This window comes from Tenrec ecaudatus, chromosome 14 (assembly GCF_050624435.1).
Source record: "Tenrec ecaudatus isolate mTenEca1 chromosome 14, mTenEca1.hap1, whole genome shotgun sequence".
Classification (NCBI taxonomy): domain Eukaryota; kingdom Metazoa; phylum Chordata; class Mammalia; order Afrosoricida; family Tenrecidae; genus Tenrec; species Tenrec ecaudatus.
The window spans coordinates 74,653,600-74,679,725 of record NC_134543.1 but is presented as its reverse complement, the minus strand read 5'-3'; the positions used below and the strand labels follow the sequence as shown (position 1 = coordinate 74,679,725).

Sequence of the window (26,126 nt, the reverse complement as noted above, 5' to 3'; positions counted from 1 at the left end):
TTTAACTTAAGGAAATTTAAATAAGTATTTGAATTTTATTTAGTTATAGTAGGAAGACGATAGTTTTAAATAGTTTTGTAGCCAGGGGGAACCAGTGACAATAATCTACATATAACCCCCTCCCAGGGGAACAAACAACAGATAAATAGGTGAAGGGAGACAGCGGTGTACGGCTTGAAAAAAAAATGTGTGTGTGTGTGTGTGTGTGTATATATATATATATATAAATTATCAAGGGTTCATGAGGCAGGGAGGATGGGCAGAGAGAAAAATGAGCTGATATCATGGGCTCAAGTAGAAAGAAAATGTTCGAAAACGATGAAGGCAACATGTGCTAATGTGATTAATACACTGATGGATGTATAGATTATGATAAAAGCTGTACGAGCCCCCAATAAAATGATTTTTAAAAATAGTTTTGCAGCCCTGGTGGTGCAGTGTCAATTCACATTCGTGGTCTGCAGTTTGAAACCACTGGCCCCTGCACGGGAGAAAGACATTTTCCACTCCCATCGACAGTCTATGAAACCCACCCACTATGAGTCAGCCTTGACTTGATGGCAGTAGGCTGAGCTGAGAGCTAGCTCCTCTGAATGCACAGCTGTGGTTTCTTGGGAGTCCCTGGGTGATTCAAATAAATTCAGCTGCTAACACAAGGTTGGAGGTTCAAGTCCACCCAGAGGTGCCTCAAAAGAAAGCTGTGGCAATCTTTCTTTAAACTACATAACCTGGGGTGGGTGGGGGGAGCTAATACTAAAGGCTCGATAGAAAGTAAATGTTTAGAAATTAATGATGGCAGCATATGTAGAAATATGCTTGATACAATTGATGTATGGATTTTTATAAGAGCTGTAATTGCCCCCAATAAAATGATATTTTAATTGAAAAATAAATGAATAACAAAAAATAGACTACATGACCTACCCCCACCCCCACATTCTAATGATAGTCAATACCTCTCCAGCAAATGACTGGTGCACTGTTTATTGTCAGCCCCTGCCCACCACACCACACCCCCTGAGATGAGGAATGAATAAAAATAAAGTATTTTCAATCAGACAAGGTAATAATGGTCTATTAATAGTATGTAAATTCCTTATCCTCCGTTTTTTGAAATAGGGCTTTCTCCTTAGCTAGAATCACACTGCTGAAAAGATTTTTTAAATTATTAGTTTATCACCCTAATTTATGACAGAAAATCTGTTATGTGGACTTCCCCAGAAATATATACTATAGAGGATCTTATGCCAGGGGCTTAGGTGGAGAGCAAATGTTTTGAAAATGATGAGGGCAATGAATGTACAAATGTGCTTTGCACAATTGATGTATGTATGGATTGTGTTAAGAGTGTATGAGCCCCTAATAAAATAATTTTTTAAAGGAAGAAATATGTACTATACTCTTATTAAATCTTCCAATTTATCTTTTCTTTCATTCTCTATCTCTAGCTCTCTCTTTATCACTAGCTCTAAGTTTGTATTTTTATTTCTTAGGTTTGAACGGAAAGAATGCGTTTATTGAAGTCCAAAGTGTCCTTAGCAAGTCTAAAACGGCCTGTATATATTTTTAAGGCTAGAAATAGCCACACTTATCTGCTTACCATGTGTCTTAGACCTGAAATTTATTTCACTTTTTGATAATTTATCAAAATGGTTTTAGATCAAGATCTGGCAGTATAAGGCAAACTAGAAAGTGTTCAGCTATATTGCTTGAAAATAGTAGACTAGTCCACTAAAATCTGCCCTCAAAGTAGTTCTCTCATTTCTCTGCCAGTTAGCTTCAAGATTTCCACAAATCATGAATTTTCTTGGAATCTCTCATTTTTTAAAAAGCACCTTGAAACTATATCTTTTTTTTATTAAAAAACATTTTATTAGGGGCTCATACAACTCTTATCACAATCCATACATATACATACATCAATTGTATAAAACACATCTGTACATTCTTTGCCCTAATCATTTTCTTTTTTTAATCTTTTTTTTAAATTTTTTTATTTAATTTTAACAATTTATTAGGGGCTCATACAATTCTTATCACAGTTCATACATATACATACATCAATTGTATAAAGCACATCTGTACAGTCCCTGCCCTAATCATTTTTTTCTCCTCTTTTCTTTTTTTACATTTTATTAGGGACCCATACAATTCTTATCACCATCCATACATATACATACATCAATTGTATAAAGCACATCCATACATTCCCTGCCCCAATCATTCTCAAAGCATTTGCTCTCCACTTAAGCCCCTTGCATCAGGTCCTCTTTTTTTTTTCCACTCCCTCCCCTTTCCCCCATCCCTCATGTGCCCTTGGTAATTTATACCTCGTTATTTTGTCATATCTTGCCCTATCCGGAGTCTCCCTTCCCCCCTTCTCTGCTGTCCCTCTCCCAGGGAAGAGGTCACATGTGGATCCTTGTAATCAGTTCCCCCTTTCCAACCCACTCACCCTCCACTCTCCCAGCATCGTCCCTCTCACCCTTGGTCCTGAAGGTATCATCCACCCTGGATTCCCTGTACCTCCAGCCCTCATATGTACCAGTGTACAGCCTCTGCCCTATCCAGTCCTGCAAGGTAGAATTCGGATCATTGGTAGTTGGGGGGAGGAAGCATCCAGGATCTGGGGGAAAGCTGTGTTCTTCATCGGTACTACCTCGCACCCTAATCAACCCATCTCCTCTCCTAAACCCCTCTATGAGGGGATCTCCATTGGCCGACACTTGGGCCTTGGGTCTCCACTCTGCACTTCCCCCTTCATTTAATATGGTATATGTATACATATACATATACACATATATACACATACATACACACACTTACATCGTTGTTGTTTTTTTTGCATGATGCCTTATACCTGGTCCCTTGGCACCTCGTGATCGCACTGGCCGGTGTGCTTCTTCCATGTGGGCTTTTTTGCTTCTGAGCTAGATGGCCGCTTGTTCACCTTCAAGCCTTTAAGACCCCAGACACTATCTCTTTTGATAGCCGGGCACCATCAGCTTTCTTCACCACATTTGCTTATGCACCCATTTGTCTTCAGCGATCCTATCATGGAGGTGTGCAGTCAATGATATGATTTTTTTGTTCTTTGATGCCTGGTAACTGATCCCTTTGGGACCACTCGATCACACAGGCTGGTGTGTTCTTCCATGTGGACTTTGTTGCTTCTGAGCTAGATGGCCGCTTGTTTATCTTCAAGCCTTTAAGACCCCAGTCACTATCTCTTTTGATAGCCGGGCACCATCAGCTTTCTTCACATTTACTTGTTCACCCACTTTGGCTACAGCCGTTGTGTTGGGAGAGTGAGCATCATAGAGTTCCAATTTAATAAAAGAAGGTATTCATGCATTGAGGGAATGTTTGAGTAGAGGCCCAAGGTCCTTCCGCCACCTTAATACTTGACCTATAAATATAGACACATAGATCTTTTTAAAAGTAACACACCTACAAAGGTGCTAATACCGTCTTATATGTCTACTAAGTGAGCTGCCTGAAGCTAGCAAATTTTGAACCATAAGGAGAGATTGTGAAAGAATTTGACAGACTAGGTGGGGTGAGTAGATAGAAAAAGGCAGAATGGATCCCAGGTTTCTTGAAATTTCAGTAATTTTAGGACTGAACTAGGAACAACCTGTGAAGAGCACTTACCCCACCAGCTGGGTGAAGCAACAAGAAAAAGGGGGAGTCTCCTGATTGCTTGACATTGCCTGTGTCTCATTTCGCTCTCACAACAATTCCTCCAGCTGCTGCTGTTAGTGCGCTGGTTTTGACTCACGGCAACTCTGTGTAACAGGATTAAACATTGCTGAGCCCTGGGCCCTCCTCCCGAAAGCATGTTGGTGGTATCGGGCATGACGTGGACAGCTGCGGACGGCAAAGTCAGATGTTTGAATCCACCAGCTGCTCCCAGGGGTTGAGATGAGGCTTTTGGTTCTCTTAAAGTCTGACAATCTCAAAACCCCAAAGGGGCAGGTCTACACCGTCCAATCGGGTCACTAGGGGTTAGAACTGACTCGATGGCGGGAGTTTGGAGTTCTGACACCATCCTCACAGTCATTCGTACGTTTAAACCCATTGTTGTAGTCACTTATGGCCATCCACTTTTTGACAGGGTTCCTGAATTTTGCTGACTCACTACTTTTCAAGGATGGGATCCTTCTCAAGGGACTGGTCTCTCCTGATAACATGTCCTAAGTACACGAGGAAAAGTCTTGCCATTGTTGCTTCTAAGGAACATTCTGGACAGATTGGTTTATTCTTCTGGCAACCCATCTTATATTCAATATTTTTCACCAACACTGTAGTTCAAATACGTCAATTTTTCTATGTTCATCCTTATTCCTGTCTAGCTCTTGTATGCATCAGACTCTAACTCACGGCCGTCTCGTCCGTTTAGACTCATAGCAGCCCTACAGGACAGAGCAGACCTGGCCCTTTGGGTTTCCTGGGCTCTCAATCTTTAAGAGAGTAAAAGATGTCATCTTTCTCCCACTACATGCTGTTGCGTTTGAACCACCAATCTTGCAGTTAGCAACCCACTGAGGCCAAAATGCCATGGCTTAGTTCAGGCTCTTAAACACAGAAGACTATAGTCATGTAGCGTCATCAAATCTTCAATTTCCTGATAATGGATCCTTCTTCATAGAGTCTAGCTTCTCGTATTATTTGGTCAACATACAGATCGTTCCCCAAAACTCATCTGTAGACAATAGGACATCCCCTCACAGAAAGGTCACCAGGAAGGGATGAGCCAACCAGGGCACAGAATAGCACTGATGAGACACAATATTCCCCTGATTCTTTGAGGCTTCCTCACCCCCCACTATCCTGACTCCAGGCCTGCCTTTCACTGCGGGCTAGACCGGAGCATGTACACTTGTACAGACCAGGGCTCATGACACATGGAATTCAGGTCCGACAAACACTTCAGGAACAGAAATGGGAGTAGTGATACCAGGAGGGTAGGGGGGAGGTGGGGAGATGAGCAGAGGAAGGAGGAACCCTATCACAATGATTTACACATAATACCCAACCCCAACCCCCGCCCAGGGGGATGAGCAACCGAAATGTGGGTGAAGGGAGAAAGTCAATGTGAGATATGAAAACAATAATAATTTATCAAGAGGTCATGAAGGGGGAAGGAGAGGGAAGAAGAGAAAAAAGAGCTGATACCAAGGGCTCAAATAGAAAGTAAATGTTGATCAATAATGATAGCAACATATGTACAAATATGTTTGATACAATTGATGTATGGAATGATATAAGAGCTGTAAGAGCCTCAAATAACATGATTAAAAACAAATAAACATACAGATTGAATAAGTATGGTGAAAAGGCACAGCGCTGACATAGCCTTTCCTGATGTTAAGCCCCACAGCACCCCCTGGATGTTCAGACGCAGCCTCCTAGTCTATGGACAGATTGCACGTCGACACAATGGGGAGTTCTGGAAGTACCATTCTTTGTAATTGTGTCCATAATTTGTTATGGTCCATGTAGTATAATGTGTCCACACAATCAGTAAAGCATAGGTAAACACCCGGCAGGTATCTGTTTTCAGCCCAAATGTATCAGATAGCAACAATGAGATAAATCTCATAATTCACAGTTGACAGAAAAGAAGACTGAGTCGTTGTAGAATCCAAGTAAATTCTGAGGTGGACAAACACACTATTAGTATGTGTTGTTGTTGCTTGCCTTCTTGTTGATTGTGATTCATGGCAACTCCATGGGCAGGATGGAGCGCTCCCTAGAGTTCTTAAGGCTGCAACCTTCCAGAAGCAGATCCCCAGCCTGGTCTTGAGAGCTTCTTCAAAGTGCTTGAGACAGTAGGATGAGTACATGATGTATCTGCTCTTAGTGAACCAGGCACAGCGCTGATACTGCCCCAGTCATGTCGCTAGGTGAATTATAGGTGTACCATCTCACCTCCCGGCCGAAAAATGAGACGTTCTACCCCAGTTTAGTGACAGTTTCAAAATCCCACTAGGTTACTAGGAAGTCAGCCTGGCCAGAAGGCAGTGAGTTTCCTGTGGTTTGGTGAGAACCTTACATTGGACCTGGTCAAGACTTACATTTAGGAGCTGACCTGGCTGGCTGCATGTCCCTTTGGGTTTTGTTTTTTAACTTGTTATTGTGGTTTAGGTGTGTGAGGGTAGGGTGGAGAGGAGACACTATATTCTTTATTTTATAAGAAAATTGTTTTGCTATTTTTATTCACAGTTTTATTGAAGTATATGAGGTTTTTGTTCATCGTCTTAGGAGCCCTGGTGGCATAGTGGTTACAAGTTAGACTGCTAACCGTGAGGTTATCAGTTAGAAACCACTAGCCGTTCTGAGGGACAAAGATAAGGCTTTCTGCTGCCATAAGGAGTTCCAGTCTCAGAAAGCCTATCCTATAGGCCACCATGAGTCGGCATTGACTCCATAGCAGTGAGTTTGGTTTGACTTTACTGACGTGTGGTTTATAGAACAAAATTTACCCATTATAAATGTGCTACTCAGTGGTTTTTAGTAAATTTACATTTGTGAAAATATTACCTCACTCTGTCACTCTGGCATTGGAACATTTCCAACTTCATTCAAAAGAAAAAAAAGCTTAGCTTTTTAGCCATCCCTCCTCATTTTCCCTACACAATCTTCCCACACCACAACCTAGGTAACCTCTAACCTTCCTGTCCATAGATTTGCCTTTTCTGGAAATTTCATATAAATGGAATTATACAATATATAACTGTTTGCACCTTACAGTTTGCACCTTACAGTGTTCGTTCACATTGTAGCAAGTATATAAGAATTTCATTCCTTTTTATAGTTGACTATTTCATTGTATGGATATACTATATTTTCTTTTTTTTTAAACATTTTATTAGGGGCTCATACAACTCTTATCACAATCCATACATATACATACATCAATTGTACAAAGCACATCTGTACATTCTTTGCCCTAATCATTTTCTTTTTTTCTCTCTCTTCTTTTTTTACATTTTATCAGGGGCTCATACAACTCTTATCACAATCCATACATATACATACATCAATTGTATAAAGCACATCCGCACATTCCCTGCCCCATTCTCAAAGCATTTGCTCTCCACTTAAGCCCTTTGCATCAGGTCCTCCTTTTTTTTCCCCCTCCCTCCCCGCTCCCCCCTCCCTACTATATTTTCTTATCACTTCATAAGTTGATGAACATTTAGGTTGTTTCCACTTTTGGGCTGTTAAAGAAAACTGTTTCTAAAAATGTTTGTGTAGAGGTCTTAGTGTGGATGTCTTTCCATTTCTCTAGGACATACACCAGAATTGCTAGTTAATTTGTGCTTGACTTTTTAGGAAACTGCCAAATTGTTTTTCAAAGTGGCTGTAACATTCCCATTCCCGTTAACAATGTATGAGAACTCTAGTTTCTCTACCTCCCGGCCAGCGCTCATTATTGTCTGCCTTGTTCTGTATACCCATGCGGTGATTTTAATTTGCATTTTCAGAATGATTATTGCCATGAACCATTTTGATGTGCTTTCTCTGCCATTCATGTTGTAGTGTAATGCATTGCTCTTTTTAAAAAAATAATTAAATCACTTTATTGGGTGTTTGTACAACTCTGATCACAATCCATACATCCATCCATTGTGTCAGGCACTTTTGTACGTTTGTTTCCCTCATCATTCTGAAAACATTTGCTTTCTACTTGAGCCCTTGGTATCAGCTCCTCATTTTCCCCCTCCCTCATCGCTCCCCCACCCCTTCCCCCATCAACCCTTGATAATTTATAAATTAGTATTATTTTGTCATGTCTTACACTGTACGATGTCTCCATTCACCCACTTCTCTGCTGTCCGTGCCCCAGGGAGGAGGTCACATGTAGATCCTTGTAATCGGTCCCCCCTTTCTCCATCACCTTCCCTCCACCCTCCCGGTGTCACCACTCTCCCAACTGGTCCCATTCTACCACCTTGTAACTCCCATCAAATGATCGATGAGTGTGACTATGCAGCTAAGGCGCTTGTGATTCACGAAAGGAATCGGACAGCTTGCTAATAATAAAAACAAAGTGTATTGCCCCCTCGTGGGGATAGGGCTAGGTAAATGAGGTGCATAGAACCCCAAACAGAGGATTAATCAGCTTTCTGAGACTTCATCTCATGTACTTTGGGCGTATTAAAATGAGCCATCCCAGAGGTGAGAAGTGGGGGACCTCACCACCACCGAGAAAGAAGAGCCTTTCGAGCCAGGATCCCTGAGTCGAGAACCTCCTAGCACAGTCAGAGCTCTGTAGCACTGGAGGCGCAAGGGGAGGGTCAGAGCCGCAGCAGGTGCAGCTGGGCCATGGCTGAGGCTGGCTGGGGGCCTGAGGTGCCTCCAGCTGGACTCACTGACCCTGGCTTTCTGGTGGGAGGAGGTGCCCCAGGCACGTATCAACAGAACCAAAGAACTTCTTGACACTTGCCCAAGCAGAGAGCTGACCATCCATGAGGCCTAAGGAGCCAAAGGTCAAGTGGCCAAAGACCAAGGAAGAGCCAGCCTGTGGCATGGCCTAAAAGCTATCCTGACTGAAGTATAACCTGTACAATTCGTGATCCTGAATTGTGACTTGATACTTCCCTAATACACCTCACCGCTGTGAGTGCTGTCTGTGCGTTATGGGTGACTGCTGCAATAAATTATCGAGTCCAGGAAAGGAGTGAAGTACTGTGAGAGGGACGGCTGGTATCATACTTGGGGGAAAAAAAAGTTTGGAGAGTAAGGTATGTCTGACCGCCCCCTCGTAGGAATCGGCCTTGGGCTGTTGGTGTTTATTCTCCTTGCTCCTGGTAATTTTAGAGGCCAGATGCCCACCATGCACTGGAATGATGGTGCTGGTAAACAATATTCCCAGTCCCATGGACAGCCAGAAGGACAATTGAGTCTGTCCTGGAAGAAGTGTGGGGGAGGGAGAGGGGAAAGAGATGAGCTGATACCAAGGACTCAAGTTGAAAGAAAACGTTTTCAAAATGAGGATGGCAACCAATGTACAAATGTGTTTGACACAATGAATGGATATAGGGAGTGGGATAAGAGCTGTATGAGCCCCCAATAAAATATTTTATAAAAAAGGGAGGATGAGGAGACTTCTCACGGACTTGGGCATATAATTAGGAGAGAGCAGTATCTGGAAAGGGCAGTCACGCGTGATGAAGAAGGACAGGATAATACAGAGCAAGACTCTCGATGAGCTGGCTTGACATCGTGACTGCCACACTGGGTTCAAACATGAGCCAGGTGGGCGACGATAGGGCCACTGGGCAGGAAGCAACTCAGCAGTACCACAAACAACCCTGTTGATAACTACAAAGCTGTAATCGTAGGTTCAAACCCAGCAGTCATTCTGTAGGAGAACAACGAGGCTATCTGCTCCTAAAGATTCACAGTCTCAGAAACCGTAACGGGCAGTTCTGCTCTGTCCTAGCAGGTCATTATCAATTGGAAGTCACTTAGTGGCAGTGGGCAGGGGGATATTCTTTGCTTAAATAACCATTTAAATTCATTTCCCATTTTTAATTGTGTTGTCTTTCTAGTGTTGAGTTGTAAGAGTTCTTTATATATTCTAGATATGAGTCATTTCTTAGATCTGATTTGCAAATACTTTCTCATTTTTATTTCTTAATGATGTCTTAAAGTACAAGTTTAAAATCATTTTTAGTCCAATTTATTCAGTTTCTCTCTTATGGTTTGTACTTTTGGACTTATATTCATATTTTCTAAGTTAGGGTTTTTTGTGTATATGTATGATGTGACATGAGAGCTCAAATTACTTTCTTCATTCTTGCTAAATGTGCTACATGAATTACGTATTTTACCTCTTTTAATCTTTACCACAACTCAGTGAGGTAGATACTATTCCCAGTTGACAGTGTGAGGGCTGGCCGCAAGAATCTACATCAGTTACAGCCAGAGGACAAATACCAAAGGTCAAGTTCTGGAAGATTGCCCAAGCCAGAGCTGGAACGAAACTGGGTCATTAAGAACTAAGGCCAGGAATAGAATGGGAGCAAGGAACGGAATCAAACTAAGAGAATAAGGACCCAGGAAAGCTTGTGCTAAGTTGCTTAAATGTGAGATTCTTGGGTGAATTCTACAACTTACCTTTTTTAGTGACCTTTGCTAAGGTCAACCAGGACTTTTGTGGGGATGCTCAGGCTCATTTAAAGGGGCCAAAAGAGAATAGACTCTGGCCAGTATAAGATAGAGGGGAAATATATATATAATTTATTAAGGGTTCACGAAGGCAGGAGGATACAGAAGGAAGGGGAAAAAAGAGCTGATATCAAAGGCTCAAGTAGAAAGATAATGTTTTGAAAATGATGATGACAACATATGTACAAGATCGCTTGATGTAATGGATTGTTATAAATATCTGTATGAGGCCCCAATAAGATAATTTCTAAAAGAGAATAGACACTGCTTGATGATATAGAGCTTATCAGTCATATTTATGTTTAAAAATAAAGTTGGTGCCCTGCATGCTGGCTTGCATGTCAAATAAGGAGAAGCCATAGAAGAATATGCACTAGACTACAGCAAGTGGGGACCAGGACGTTTTACATGTTGGCACCTGCGTTGTTGGGATACTTAGATTCTAAACAAGAATTTAGAGTAAGAAATAGTCTCTATCCACAAACTATTCTAGTTTGAAAAACTTAGTCCTTGAGTGGGTCCTAAACGTAAAAAGCTATGGATTGTATTAGATTATAGCCAAACTATAAAATAATTTTTAAATCCATACAGTCATAAATTATTAAATACATTAATAAGGATAAGAGATAACTCTTCTATGGAGATGGAATGTAATCTCCCACCCCTTAAACACAGTCTGCATATGGTGACTTCCAAACAGTTTAGTATGGAAAGTGGGTGAAGAGAATTCTTCTGTGAGGAAACTAACAAACACTACCGCAGCCAGGTGGTCATAGTCAATCTCATCAGTGTGTAGTCATTATGACCGCATGTACCTGAGATGGCTAATTTGATGTGTCACTTGGTTAAGGTATGGTGCCAATTATATGATCAAACACTAGATGCTGTTAAAAAGATTAACTGCTAACCTATTGCATTACTTATCTAAGAAATCCACATTAGTTGGTCTTGCATAAGGTGGGTTGCCCTCATTAATATGGGTGGAATTTATCCAATCAATTGACAGCATTGAGAGGAAAATGAGAGTATCCTCCAGGGTATATTCTGCCTCCAGACTATATACAGACCTTTAGCTAAAACCCTCTGACGCCCCTCTCTTCCCATCTGCTGCCCTGCAGATTTGGGGACACACATTGTCATCTGACCTACAGCTTCTGGACTTGCCAGCTTTCCACAATCCCATGAGGCAGTTCTTTAGAGTAAATCAATCTTCTCTTTCTCTTTATATAAACCTAAACCCCTGTCATCCAGTCAAGTCCAACTCATAGTGCCCTCATAGGACAAAGTGAAACCACAGCTTTGGGTTGCTAAGACAGTAAATCGTAACAGGAGCAAACAGTCTCATCTTTTTCCCTCAGAGAGGCTAGTGGGTTCAAACTGCTGACCTGGCAGTTAGCAGCCCAGCTCATCTACTGTGCCTCCGCCAGGGCTCCTATCTATGTATATTTACCTCCCTTCCTATCTACTGGCCTTAAGAATTTTGCTGGGAAACCTTATGCCCTGATCTTGCTTCCTCAGACCCAAATTCAAAGACCACTGAGTAGGAGCACACTTGAGTTCCTCGATAATGCCCTGACTGCCTTTCGAGGTGGTCTAAAGTGAAAAACGAAGACCTGTTAGGGAAGTGTTAGTCGGATGGAAATACCACCTTCAGAAATGTAGAGATCTAGATGGAAGATAGGTCAAAAGATAAGTACTTGATGTGCTTGTTTAATAAAGGTTTCTGTGGTGTCATAGCAATACTTCTTCATTTATCCTCGTATCTATTTCTTAAATGGTTCTATTTCTGAGACCCCTAGGATGGTTCCTTTGATATGATATAATGAAAATGGAACTTACCTCTGTTTCATACTCCCAAAATATAAACCCCACTCTAACCATGAAAAAAATAAGCCGGGTGAATAAGCAAATGTGGTAAAGAAAGATGATGGTGCCTGGCTATCAAAAGATATAGCATCTGGGGTCTTAAAGACTTGAAGGTAAACAAGCGGCCATCCAGCTCAGAAGCAACAAAGCCCACATGATGGAAGAAGCACACCAGCCTGTGCAATTATGAGGTTTCAAAGGGATCAGGTATAAGGCATCATCAGAACAAAAAAATCTTACCATAGTGAATGAGGGGGCAGTGCAGAGTGGAGACCCAAAGCCCATTTTTAGGCCACTGGAGATCACCTTGCAGAGGGGTCTTTGGGAGGAGATGAGCCAGACAGGGTGCAATGGAGCAATGATGAAAAATACAACTTTCCTCTAGTTCCTAAATGCTTCCTCCCCCTCACTCCCCGCCCCACTATCATGATCCTAATTCTACCTTGTAAATCTGGCTAGACCAGAGGATGTACACTGGTACAGATAGGAACCAGAAACACAAGGAATCCAGGGAGGATGATCCCTTCAGAACCAGTGGTGTGAGTGGCGATACTGGGAAAGTACAGGGAGGGTGGGTTTGAAAGGGAGAACCGATTACAAGGATCTACATGTAACCTCCTCCCTGGGGGACAGACAACAGAAAAGTGGGTGAAGGGAGACATCAGACAGGGCAAGACATGACAAAATAATAATTTATAAATTATTAAGGGTTCATAAGGGAGGGGGAAGCGGGGAGGGACGGGAAAAAATGAGGACCTGATGCCAGGAGCTTAAGTGGAGAGCAAATGCTTTGAGAATGATGAGGGCAATGAATGAACAAATGTGCTTTACCAAATTGATGTATGTATGGATTGTGATAAGAGTTGTTTGAGCCCCTAATAAAACGATTTAAAAAAAAACAAGCAAATGTTATTTTAGCATATATCTAGCATCTATCCAACCATGAAGTTATCTCAGTTGTATGCATTTTGGAGTAAATGCACTTTCCCTAAATACTTTAATATGTTTATCATTAATGAGAAGATATGTTATTGTTCATTTTCTTCTTATGTAAAATGCACACATTTTAATGTACAGTCACTGGGTTTTGACAACTCCGTACATCTGTATCTCCTATACTTATCATATCCAGCATTGTCTCCAAAATGAAATCCCATGGAAGTTATCAACTTGCAGTCAGTCACTCTGATATTGTGGTATGGGTAAGTATTGTTCTGTGAATTTCTGTTTCAGATATTTGTGTGCTTGCGTACTGGGTCACAATGTAAACTATAGCCCTTAACTTACAATAAGAAGTGAAAACCTCAGAGCAGCCAATGCACAGTGAGGACCATAGAGCCGGCTCCACCACAAGCCATGATGTCTGTCCCTCACTGCTGCATAGCAAGCTGTGGGGGACAACACCGGAGATGGTACGGGAATTGTGCCTGATCTGACTCCATCAAACGGGGGCGAAACACTAAAGGCATGCAACAGAGCAGCAAGGGGAGCAAAGCAATGGAGTCCCCGGGAATACCAAAAATAACTTTGGGGGCCAGGGGGTGGCACCCCATTAGGCTCGACTGGAAAACACTCCTAAAGTTCAACAAACAGAACTGGAACTATTTATAGACTTTTTCTTTTTTGTCGTTTTATTGTTGTTTTGTTTTGTCTTCCTTTGTTGTTTTGACTTTGTCTTGTTTTTATGCTTATTTTTGTCTCTTCATGTGTATCTAGATAAGATAGGAGGGATACACAATTCATAGGAGAAAACAATGGGACTCACAATTCCAGGGGTCACAGGAGAGCAGGAGGCAGGAGAAAGGAAGGGACAAAGGAAAAATAAGTGATATAAAATCGATGGAAAGAAAAGTGTAGGATGCCTGATGGGGCTTAATCAAGGGCAATGTAACCAAGAGGAATTCCTGAAACCTGAATGAAGGCCGAATGTGATAGTGGGACAAGAGGAAAGTAAAAGAAAATAGAAAAAAACCCAGGAGGAAAAGGGCATTTATAAAAGTCTAAATGCAAGCATGTACATATGTAAATATGTATACATCTACATAATGATAGGGAAATAGATCTATGTACATATATTTTTATATGTTAAGTGTTAAGGTAGCAGATGGACATTGGGCCTCTACTCCAGTACTCCCTCAATGCAAGAACGCTTTGTTCTAATAATTTGGCATTCTGTGATGAACACGATCGATAAAGACATGTGTGCATAAGTAAATGTGGTAAAGAAAGCTGATGGTACCCAGCTATCAAAATATGTAGCATCTGGGGTCTTAAAGGCTTGAAGATAAGCAAGTGGCCATCTAGATGAGAAAGTCCACATGGAAGAAGCACACCAGCCTGTGATCATGAGGTGTCAATGGGATCACATATGAGGCATCAAAAAATCATATCAATGTGAATGGGGGGAAGGCAGAGTGGAGACCCAAAGCCTATCTGTAGACAATTGGACATCTCCTTATAGAAGGGTCACTAGGAAGGGATGAGCCAGTCAGGGTGCAGTATAGCACCGATGAAACATACAACTTTTCTCTAGTCCTTTAATGCTTCCTCCCCCCACTATCATGATCCCAATTCTTCCTTACACATCTGACTAGACTAATGCATGTACAGTGCTACTGATAAGATCTAGAAACACAAGGAATCCAGGACTGTTAAACCCTCAGGACCAATAATGAGAATAGAGATACCAGGGGGGAAGGGGAAGGTGGGGGGAGAAAGGGGGAACTGATCCCAAGGATCTACATCTAACCCCTTCCTAGAGGGATGACAACAGAAAAGCTGGTGAAGGGAGACAGCGGTTGGTCTAAGACATGGGGGAAATTTTTTATAAATTCTCAAGGGTTCATGAGGGAGGGTGGGAGAAAGGGAAAATGAGATGGTATCGAGGGCTCAAGGAGGGAGAAAATGTTTTGAAATGATGGTAACGTGCAAATGTGCTTGACACAATGGATAGATGGATGGATTGTGATAAGACATGTAAGAGTTCCCAGTAAAATTATTTTTTTTAATTGAAAACCACTAGTCTGGTAGGGGAGTTTAACATATAATCTGATACAAGTCAGGATGATAGGTTTTATAAGATAAAGCGATAGTTTTAAAGGAAGAATAAACAGCTCTCTATGAGAATTGAAAGAGAGGATTGCAACAGACTTGTAATGACTCGATATAACAATGGCCAGTTCTTTAAAGCGCTCACTCTGAACTGACAGCCAAGCACTGTCGTAAAAGCCTTCTCTGTAGCAACTCCTTTTATCCACACCACCCCCACAGGATGCCACTGGGTACCACCCTTCTCCCCACTGTACGGGAATTGCACAACTAGATCAGCGTGCGGGGGATCAGGTAGCATGGCTAGTAAGTATTGAAGCCTAACAGTCAAGCTCCAGGTCAGGCTCCTTGCTAGTAGACTTAACATTCTTCCCGTGGAGTCTGTCCTATCGCAGGGGTCATGCCAGGGTTCCGTTCTTATGATGCTAGTTCTGTGCATTTTCTTTTCCTTTTTTTATCCATATATCCATCCATTGCGTAAAGCACATTTGTACATTCGTTGCCCTCATCATTCTCAAAACATTTGCTCTCCACTTAAGCCCTTGGCATCGGTTCCTCATTTTCCCCCCTTCCTCCCTGTTCTCCCCTCCCTCATGAACCCTTGATAATTTATAATTTTTTTTTCATATCTTGCACTGTCTCCCTTCACCCACTGTTCTGTTGTCCGTCCCCCAGGGAGGAGGTTATATGTAGATCCTTGTAATCAATTCCCCTTTTCCACTCCACCCTCCCTCCACCCTCCCGGTATCGCCACTCTCAGCATTGGTCCTGAAGGGATCGTCTGTCCTGAATTAGTTCTGTGCATTTTCTAAGGAGTCCTGGTAGCACAGTGGTTAGGCGTGGACCTGGGAAGCAAAAGGCCAGCCTTGTCCTTTTCCTGTGGAGTGGCTGGTGGGTTGGACCTTGTGGTTCAGCAGTCCCAGGCCTAACCCACAGCACCACTCAGAATCCTAGGAGGGACATTAGCAATCGTCCAATATCATTTTAACTTCTAGAAACCATGTACTCAATTTTTAATGCAGTGAGGTGTCTGTTATTTTGTAGATTGTGTAGTGACATTAGAAACTATTGACTCCAATATATGACAAAATAATAATTTATAAATTATCAAGGGCTCATGAGGGAGGGGGGAGTGGGGAGGGCAGGGAAAAAAGAGGACCTGATGCAAAGGGCTTAAGTGGAGAGCAAATGCTTTGAAAATGATGAGGGCAAAGAGTGAACAGATGTGCTTTACACAATTGATGTATGTATGGATTGTGATAAGAGTTGTTTGAGTCCCTAATAAAATGGTTGTTTTTTAAAAAAAAAAAAAAAAGAAAAGAAAGGGGAAAAAACCCAAAGAAAAAATAAATGAAAACAATTGAATAAAAAGAAAAGAAACTGTTGACTCCATTTTTCCGAAAGCTGCTTCCAGCTGATGCTTATTACACTGAAATGACCATTTAGTGACCCTAGCACCCTGAGTGAGGCAGAGGCAAGGTGATGAAGTCAAGAGTGTTGTGTGTCAGGAGACCAGAATTCAGGTCTTCACTCTGCGTCTCTGACTGGCTGCAGAGGAAGGTTGTGCACCTGGGCAGTGACAACTAGAAGGTGCCTGCGCTGCCCTGATGTCCTCCGCATGCTCCCGTCATGAATCCCGCACAGCCTCCTGCTGCTCTACATCCTGGAAGCAGCTCCAGCATCCTCCTCATCCTCGTGGTTCAGGCGTCCAATACCGACACTCAGTTGGCACCCAACCTGAAATCTATTTTCCATCTTTGGGAATGACAGTCTGTAATGATTTTTCCAGTTCTCACTCCCAGAAATATGAAAGCTGTGCCCAAGTCCACGTTTTGCAGTCTGACTTTTCTCTGGGCATTCATTAAGTTGACATCCTGGGCGGTTCTGGAAGATGGGTCTGTGAATCTGTGAAACCTCGCCTCTGTGAGAAAGCCACCTAAGGACAATTCTTGTTCAATTCCTGCTTTTATACCATGAGTGTCCCAACAAAGCCTCTATTCTTTCCCCCCTCCTTGGATCATCTTTACATATTCACACAGGTCCTTAGGTGCGGGATCTCCTGACTTCTGACCTTTAAGTCCTTTTCCCACCTTGTGTGTTGTTGAAAGCAAGAAGCGTATAGACAGGAAGTTCATACGTGTGCCCTGACCTCTCCCAGCACTTGCCTCGGCATATTCCTCCTCCCTGCTCTCTTCACGCTCCTCACATTTGATCCCCCTCCTCCCTGATGACTAGTCACCAGGAGAGGTGCCTAAAGCCTTCCGCATCGATTCCTAACCATGTATTTTCTCGGAGTCTCGCCATCGGATGTGTTTGCGTTGTGTGCTTAGAGTAGCAATCGTTTAAGCTGTGCTATTCCTCTGCGTCACCACGGTGGCTCCGACAGGAAAAAAGTGTGTAATTGTTATGCGTGTGCAGGAAGAGCCTGGGATACAAGTCATTAGACGCTTCCAGCTACTCATTTCCAAACATGCCTTCTACTGAGACTCAGTTCAACAAGTCCTTGTTTGTCGTCCTTGCGCCTGAAGTCAGGGGGAAGGAATGCTGGGCTTCTAAGGTGGAAACCAATTTGATCCCTTGCTGTACCGTCCCTGCCGGATCTGCTTACATCTCACTTTACTTCCTGATACGAGCAGGCACTTACAGGCAAAGGTTGAGCTTGGGTGCCTTGGGAAACTTTGAGGGTGTTTTTGGTTGTTTTTAAAAAATACTTTTATTGGGGGCTCTTACATCTCTTATCACAATCTATACATTCCTCCAGTGTGTCAAGCACATGTACACATATGCCGCCATCATCATTTTCAAAGCATTCTCTTCCCACTTGAGCCCCTGATATCAATCAACTCCCCATTTCTTCCTCCTTCCCCTTCCCTGGAAACATCGTTTTTTGAACACTTCCCTGTCAGGGGGAATCCAGGCGACAGGATTGCACTTGCTAACTGTGTAACCTTTCTAAACAATCATAAAGGTGTGGTTAAGGTAACTGCTGAAGGGGACTAGAAGGAGGATCATCTTAACTCACTAACCAACAGCCATCATTTGCTGGCAATAATTCGTCGGGGGGATAAAGCAGCATTTAATTCCAAGTGATTGCGCATGAAGAATATGTGGCAGGCCCACCGGCAGCAGTGAGTTTATCTTTCTGGAAGAGGGGAGTGACCACAGTCCTCCCCCATGACCCAGCTGTCATACCCCCAGCCAATCTGGTCTAAATGACACCCTGCCGGCCTTGGGCTCCCACCCCGAATGAGTTGCAGCAACCCCAGGCCTTGCCACACTGGCCCACGCTTTAAGCAGCCTGGCCCGGTAGCCATCAGTGGTGGGGACTGTGTGAGCGAACGGCCTGCCTGAGAGGGTGTAGGAAATAGGAGCTGAGAGGGCAGAGGACAGTGGTGTGAAACCTTGGTCCACGTACACAGTGTCACTGAGTTGTCCCTGTGAAGCAGGTGGAGGATTTATTGGGCAGAGGGCATTATCCCATTATTCTGTTCTCTCCAGTTGCACCGAGGAAGTCTTAATGATACCCCCCACCTCCACTGTGGTGAGTGGACTCTTCTGACGGACCAGACTTGGAGCTGGGTGCTGTTTGTATGTTACCTCAATGCACATACCAAACGGGTTCAGAAATGCCAAACAGATTAGAGTCACAGGGCAGACAAGTGTCCCAACCAGAGCTGTCTGACCCAAGGCCAAACTTTTAGCTAAGACGCTCTCATGCTGCTGAGAGTGAGCAAACCCACAAGGTCCCTGCTGTTCAGGCAGTGCTGACACAGCCACCCTGCGGGACAGAGTACAACAGCCCCTGTAGGTTTCCGAGATGGTAAGCAACTCCTTCTGCGAGTAGAAAGCCCCTCTTCCTCCCCCAGGTGAGCAAAATCCCCAGAGGAGGGCAAAAACACTTTTGGTTTCCTGCTTGATTTCCCTACAGTGCCAAGTACACAGGCGGGCCACCTCTATGATGCAGTGGCCCTGGCCCCTGTGTCCTTAGCTCGGACCCTGAGCAGTTGTGGGCCCACTCAGTCTCACGGGATCCAATTCTCCCATGCAGGCGGTTGACCTCATTCGAGCTCAGTTTGTCAACATGACACATGAATACAGGAGAGTCGGCCCCACCCTTAACGGGCACTGATGCCTCATTCCGAACATATAATTAATGCTTTGTGCTCAAAGAGCCTCTGAAATTAATGGAAGCCTGTCAGTCAGGCTCTACTGCTATGGTTCCTCCAGCTGAGTTCTTTTGCAAGCTGATTCTTAAGCTGACACCTTCAGCCTTTGTGGAGATGGCACAAAACACACACCTGGGCTGCCTTTCGTTTTTCAGGGTCCTCAGCAGGAAGTTGGGAAACTGATCTTAGTAACTGCAACTGCTGGAAGTGGCAGCTAACACTCGTGGGCCAGCAGGAGTGGACATCAAAACCAGATTGTTACCAATATTCAGATCTGCTCGATTTACTGTATTCTGCTTCGTTGATTCATTGTCGATGCATGTAGAGTGCCCTCTGTGTTCCAGATAGCGAGAGAGCCTTGTCTGGGAGAAATAAAGCAATCCTGATCAGCTACTTATTGTCCAGGGACCTTCGGGGTCCCCGGGGAGGCAGCAGGAAGATAACTAACGAAGATGTATGTTTCGCTGGTATTTATTAAGGCGTCATTTTGTTCATAGGAGCGAAGACCAATGTTATCAGGGGATATTTTATTTAGTCGATCAAAGAGTCATCACACCGTTGCTATGAAATATGATTTAATACTGCTCTGGAGGAAATTTGATCTCGTCTTCTTGTTGTTCTTTTAACCTCCAGGTTCGTTCCAGTTACAACCAGCTTTTGCCATAGCTTTTTAATTCTAGCTGGAAACATTGGCCAAGGGGAAAAGATGATAAAGTTTTTCCTCATGGTAAATAAGCAAGGGCAGACCCGACTTTCGAAGTACTATGAACACGTGGAGATTAATAAGCGTACACTTCTGGAAGCGGAGGTCATAAAGAGCTGCCTGTCTCGATCCAACGAACAAGTGAGTGTCTGGCAGATGTGCCATTACTGAATCTCAGGGACCACCTGTTCTTTCAACAGCTATTAGGGAAAATAAGGAACGGATGAAACGAACCCCGACCATCACAGCCTTCGCCTCCCTTAAGGACAATAAAGCACGAAAAACCTGAGGTTCTTGTGTCAGCGTGTTCGCCTGCGTGCCTCCTGGAAGTAGCAGCTCAGAGCCGCTTCTCCCCATGACGTCGTTCCTTGTTTTATTGATGCGCCTGCAGACCTTGGCGCTCTCGCCAGTCAGAGTCTGCTTTGTGGCAGAGGATAATAATATTCTCAGGTAGTCTGTTGCTTATCTTTTTGTTATCAATATACCAGCAACATAATACTGGATCTGGTGATTTTAAAACCAAACCAAGGTCATTTGAACCTGCCGTATTTAACCATGCAGATGGGAACAGTGGAAGTTAAAAATCCAAATGAAACAACAAATCTGTAGGCTACACCAGAAGGATCCGATTTGGAAACCCCAGGAAGTGAACTTCACTCTACCTTAAACACCCCTCTAGAAGGTTAAAGGAACTATAAAGGTTAATACTCCCTTGGGTTTAAGGCTGAAATGCCCTCGTGTGAGAAGCAGCAGACTTCTAAGGTTATGGATTTGGAAGTCAGTGGACTTTGGTTCAAATCACTTGCTTTGAGGATGCCCAAACAATGGCAATGGCACCTCAAGACCATCATAAAAACAAACAAACCGCTCAGGTGGGAAGAGAATGCTTTGAGAATGATGATGGTGGAATGTATGCAAATGTACTTGACATATTGGAAGAATGTATGGATTGTGATAAGAGTTGTAAGAGCCCCCAATAAAAGTATTTTTTTAAAAACCACAAATCTGGCCCTTCTGCTGAAATAAGGGTTCAATATAAGTATTTGGCAGAAAGGCAGATTTCTTGACATTAAAATAGTAAATACAGTTTGTTTATATCAAAATAATCTAATACTATGATTTCTGTTTAAAGGAATAATAAAGATGCTTTCTTTTTAAGCCCACCTTTTCCTTTTGATTTAAACAAAGAACTTTAAGTGGAAATTTCTTAATTCAGATTGAAAATTCAAGCCCACTGGAAATTACTCAAGAACTGAGGTAAACAAGAGCTTAGTTTAAATCCACCATTAATGTGGTCCGTTCTCAATTTCACTGCCTCAGTAGGAAGACTGCCTGTGGGAACCACTGCTAAGTCATGAAATATTAAGCCACATCAGTGCTCTGAATTTACGCAGGGCAGCTGTGTTTCCCTTGGCCTCTAAATTGATTTTCCAGTCGGAACATCCCAGAGGTCCTGTTTGAGTTACCGCTTTGGCCCGCCACGGCACACACTGATGTGGCTGTCCCAGGGCTGCGCGCGGTCACAGGCCATAAGGAAACGCAAACACGCTCCCGAAGCAAGCCTGTCTGAATCTTTCTGTAGAATGCAGGCCCACCACGATTTCAAACAGGATTCTCCCGGAGAGTTTCTCCTTTGAAATACCACCAGCTTTTGAATGGAATCTACCATCTGATAGATTTGAGGCAGTCGAAACTTATTTTAGATTTTAGAAGGAACCTGGTGAGCCTCTGGCATAATCAAGCACCATCTCCGCTTATTCACAAGAGTGCTTTGATACTTTATTTTTCCCACTGTCAGTAGGGCATGAGAGGCTTTGGAAAGGGTTCCTCAGTTCTCCCAAATAGGTTGTTTTCCCTTGAAAGTTCCCCCCCCCAAAAAAAAGAAAGTTCCCAACCGAGCAGACATCGCCCTGGCTCCACAGTGAGCCAAGATTTACAGAATGACCCTGCACTTAGTACATTCGTCCTACTGTTTAAAAAGAGCCTCAGATCCCTCTGTCTGCCAGATGGTTTTTCCTGCATAAGAATCCCACAGTCAAAACTAGCAGCTCACTCCCTAGGTGCATCCAGGCACCCAAGAACAATGTATCCCAGAACAGGGAAACCAGAGAGTTCATGCTCAACTGCCCTTGGTCAGATACACCCAATGGGCCAAAGGAAGGCTACACTGTGCCTTTGGCTGGCTGACCGATTCTTGTCCACCCAGTGCCTTCCCATTACCTTTTGTACCCTGACTTTAGGCAAGAGATGACCAAGAAAGGGGTTGTTTCATCCACGAGTCTATGGTAGTAAGCTACTTATTAATTCACATGAAGTAGTGTTTACAATGGGAGATTTTGTTCAGCATCTGCCACACAAAGGCCATCTGTAAATAATTTATAAAAGAAAGCATCTACATCGATTCTTTTCATCTCTGTAGGAAAAAAAATCAAGATTTAAAAACATAATGCATGCTATGTGTGCTTGCTTCCAAAAGAACTAGGGGAAACAGAAGGGAGAAAATGTCTTTATTGTGTTTGCTTATTTTCACATTAGAGACCATTTTAAACAGTGGTTATTCATTAGTTCTGCTTGCTGAGTTCCACACAAAGCTAAGCAAAGGAGTGAGAGAGAGTGCTTAGGTTGGAATGCAGGCAAACACACTCTTTTTACCCAGACAACTTCTCCCCTTCCCACAGAGAGGGCTGCTTCCCTGCTGTGAGAAAGAGGTGGTATGACACTTGTATGTTATGTTTTTATGTTATATCTATACTTCCCCCCTGTCCTCTAGGGTTGCTCGGAGTCAGAATGGACTCAAAGGCAGTGAGTTTGGTTTCTAGTACCCACACTTCTTGGTGCTAACTGAATCAGACGGTAGAACTCTGCGCGCTGTTTGGAAGAGCTCTGTGGCATGCATAAGAACTAATATTTGTGTTCTCTGTCTAGTGTTCCTTCATTGAATATAAAGATTTCAAGCTGATATATCGGCAGTACGCAGCTCTCTTCATTGTGGTTGGAGTTAATGACACCGAGGTGAGACAACAGAAGCACCTATGGAGGATGCAAGAACTTCGAACAATAACAGCCTGCCTTTGATTCCTCTTTAAATTGGCCTTTTCCTATTTGCCTCCTTGAGAATTATCTGGACTCTTTTGAAGGCTCCCTCGGCTTCTGATGAGGAGAGGGAAAGCCGTGCGCAAGAGAAATACCTAGACTATTTCCTGGGTTCGGTCAGTTGCCCTTGGAGGGAAACACCAAGTGCAGCTGCCTTCCTTGGCTCTACCAGCACCCGCCCATTGCGGTGCTGCTCTTGGGCACCCTAGACAAGCGTGGCACTGAACACAGACGGGCACACCAAAGGCTAGGACTACGACTGCCTTGTGGTGACATCGCTTCAGGTTTAGTCTCTCGCTTCGGAAGTGTCAGTTCCTGATCAGTAGCACATCTAGCCATGCATCCCCAGAGGGTGTTTACGATCTTCATGCCATGAAAATACGGCGTGTCATATTCTGAAACGTCAGTGGATTCTCTTTTATCTCGGAACCAAATGTTAATTTGATTTCCCCCATTGTGTTCCATAGATGGAAAAAGAATGGCATGAAGAATCTGACAAAATGACCTCAGCCAATTGGCAGTGAAACCAGGGAAGAGAGCTCAGATGTGAAACACGAGCCTCTTAAGGTTTCGGTCCATCTCGATTCGTCCTGGACTTTTAAACATCTTTTGGAGGCTAGAGCTTTCTACATTTCCTCCACTGCTAAGCTTCTTTTAAACCAATGAGCAATGGGACTATTCTCAATATTTGTGTTGGTGGAAACTCCTTTGCCCCCAATTTCTGCGCACCAGGCCACAAGCTTTGAAACCTGAGAGCTGACTGGCGTCTAACTTATACATGGCTGAACTAAAATTAATTGTACCCTTCCTCTGTGTTTTTAGAACGAGATGGCTATTTATGAATTCATCCATAACTTTGTGGAAGTTTTAGACGAATACTTCAGCCGAGTGGTAAGTCTAGTGGCTAAAAGTGGCTTTCTCATTCCAATTTATCAGCAAGCGGATCTCTTTGGGTCTTTATCAAGAACTTGACTTATAGAGAGCTTTTTTTTTTTTTAAGATCATTTTATTGGGGGCTCTTGCAGCTCTGACGATAATCCATACATCAATTGTATCAGGCATATTTGTACATGTGTTGCCATCATTATTTTCTAAACATTTACTTCCTATTTGAGCCCTTGGTATAAGATACCTTTTTTCTCCTCCCTCACCCATTTCCTAATTCAAGGGTTGGAGCTGGGAAGTTGCCTCGTGGCCGCCTCGTAGCTGTGGAAAGTTTGGTTCCTTCCGAGGCTGGAAAGAGGGCGGTGGGATAGCCGGGAAGGACCTGGGAGCATCAGGCTGGCTTTAAGGGTCGCCTTTCAATGGACAGCCTCGAGTTGCACCGTGGCTCATTGCTCTCCAACCGAATGTTCTGCGGTGACAGAAAGGCTCTCTAGCTACTTACTGTCCAATATGGCACCACGAGCCACAGGTGGCTCTTGACATGTGACTAGTGAGACAAAGGAGGTGACTCTTTCAGGTCCTTTCTTACAAGCTCAAGGGTGACCTGTGGCTGGTGGCTGCTGTCTACCTCTGGCTCTCGCTTATCTCGCTTATCTGTCCTTTGGACAGAGCTTGCAAGTCAAGGTCTGTGATTCAGAGCTGGTCATGGTTACCCACTTTGAGGCGGCACCCACGATGAATATCATTTCCCAAAATAACATTGCTCTAAGCCTGGAAGAATACAAAGTGGGCACCAGCACTATCATTGCTTAAGTTTTTGTTTGTGGCTTTAATTGTTATTATTATATTTCGTAACTGAGAAGAAATAGCAGCTTGCTGCTCTGTGACTGTAATTTAAGGGAGAGAGTCAATGACTACATAAGCACAGAAGGAAAGCTTCAAATCTCATACAAACCAGGTGATTATGCAGAGCAAGGGGAGGGTCCAGTGTAGCACGACAACAGGAGGACGAAGAGGAGTACCGTTGCTTTGTGCCCTCAAGTCTATTAAGCTCAGACCTGTCCACGGGATCCAGTAGCACTAACTGCCCCTCAGGGTTTCCTTCCGTCCGGCAGGCCTTTCACAGGTGGGTTCACACTGCAGGCCGTTCAGTGCCCTGCTCGAGCTGACTCAGGGCATCCCTAGGGCTCCCGCGCTTGCAGGAGGGTGGTGTGAAGGCACTGACTCATCTTCGCAGCCGAAGCTCTGATGGAAGTCTTGCTCCTGCCAAGGAGTGCCATGGGAAGGAACATAGGATCTGCCCCACTCCCAGAGAATGCCTTGTCACCGAAGATTTATTTTTAGGTTTTGAGTTTTAAGCATTCCTTCTGGGACCCATCTTCAGCCTCTAGAGTTTCTGAGTCTTGCATTCAGAAATGCGACTCATGTTGTTGGACTGAGAGCAACAGCGTGGCATCACAGTGTCCCACAACAGGCCAGCCCAGTTGGTGTCAGCAAAGACGGGCCTGGCAGGGCTGCTGTTGGTTAAAAGCAGTGGAAGCGGGTTTCCAGAGCTCTAGTCATTGCACAAAGCTTCAGTCCTTTCAGATAGGATATCATTCCAGTTTTTAACCGAATACCTTTTTTGGGTAATATGAATTAGGTGAAGGTAATTCTGTTTTCTTCTTTTCTCTGACTTCGTGATATAAAATGCCCATTTTCATTGTAAAAATCATGAAAGTGCATGTGTGTGTGCACACAAACAGAAAAGGCATGTGACTCCTGGAAGCTGGTCACCTACTGAGTGGGGCAATTTCCACTAGACTCTTTGTGCTGTCTGTCTGTCCCTGCCCACCGCTAGCTAAATCTCTCTTCTATGTATAGATCCAGACATAGATTGCTTAATAGCAGATATACTATTTCTGTGACTCGCTTTTTAATTTAATAATGTCAGCACTTATGAGAGGACTTCAAAAATTTTATGGAAAACTGGAATTGAAAGGTCATGGAATTACCTCACGAACTTTTGGTTTGCCCCTCGGATATATCCTGCGCCAACAGATGATTTCGGGGATGCCCTTCCTGGCGCCCACAGTGCCCAGAACATCCTCATCATGCACCCTTGTGCAGTGATGAACTGTATCTTCAGAATTCATTTCCTGGGGAAAGCGAATGGCCACAAAGGGTATGCGGATTTTTAAGCT

General features: G+C 43.5%; 1 protein-coding gene across 2 annotated transcripts in view; it reads left to right on the top strand.

The window, feature by feature from the left end:
- AP4S1 (adaptor related protein complex 4 subunit sigma 1) overlaps window positions 1–26,126 on the top strand; it is a 46,086-nt gene that overhangs the window by 9,802 nt on the left and 10,158 nt on the right. For both annotated transcript variants that reach the window (XM_075532068.1, XM_075532069.1), the window contains exons 2-4: window positions 19,896–20,106; window positions 22,891–22,977; window positions 23,881–23,949. In XM_075532068.1, the coding sequence (XP_075388183.1) occupies window positions 19,969–20,106; window positions 22,891–22,977; window positions 23,881–23,949 (294 nt within the window). In that variant the 5' untranslated portion in view covers window positions 19,896–19,968. The remainder of the gene's footprint in view (window positions 1–19,895; window positions 20,107–22,890; window positions 22,978–23,880; window positions 23,950–26,126) is intronic.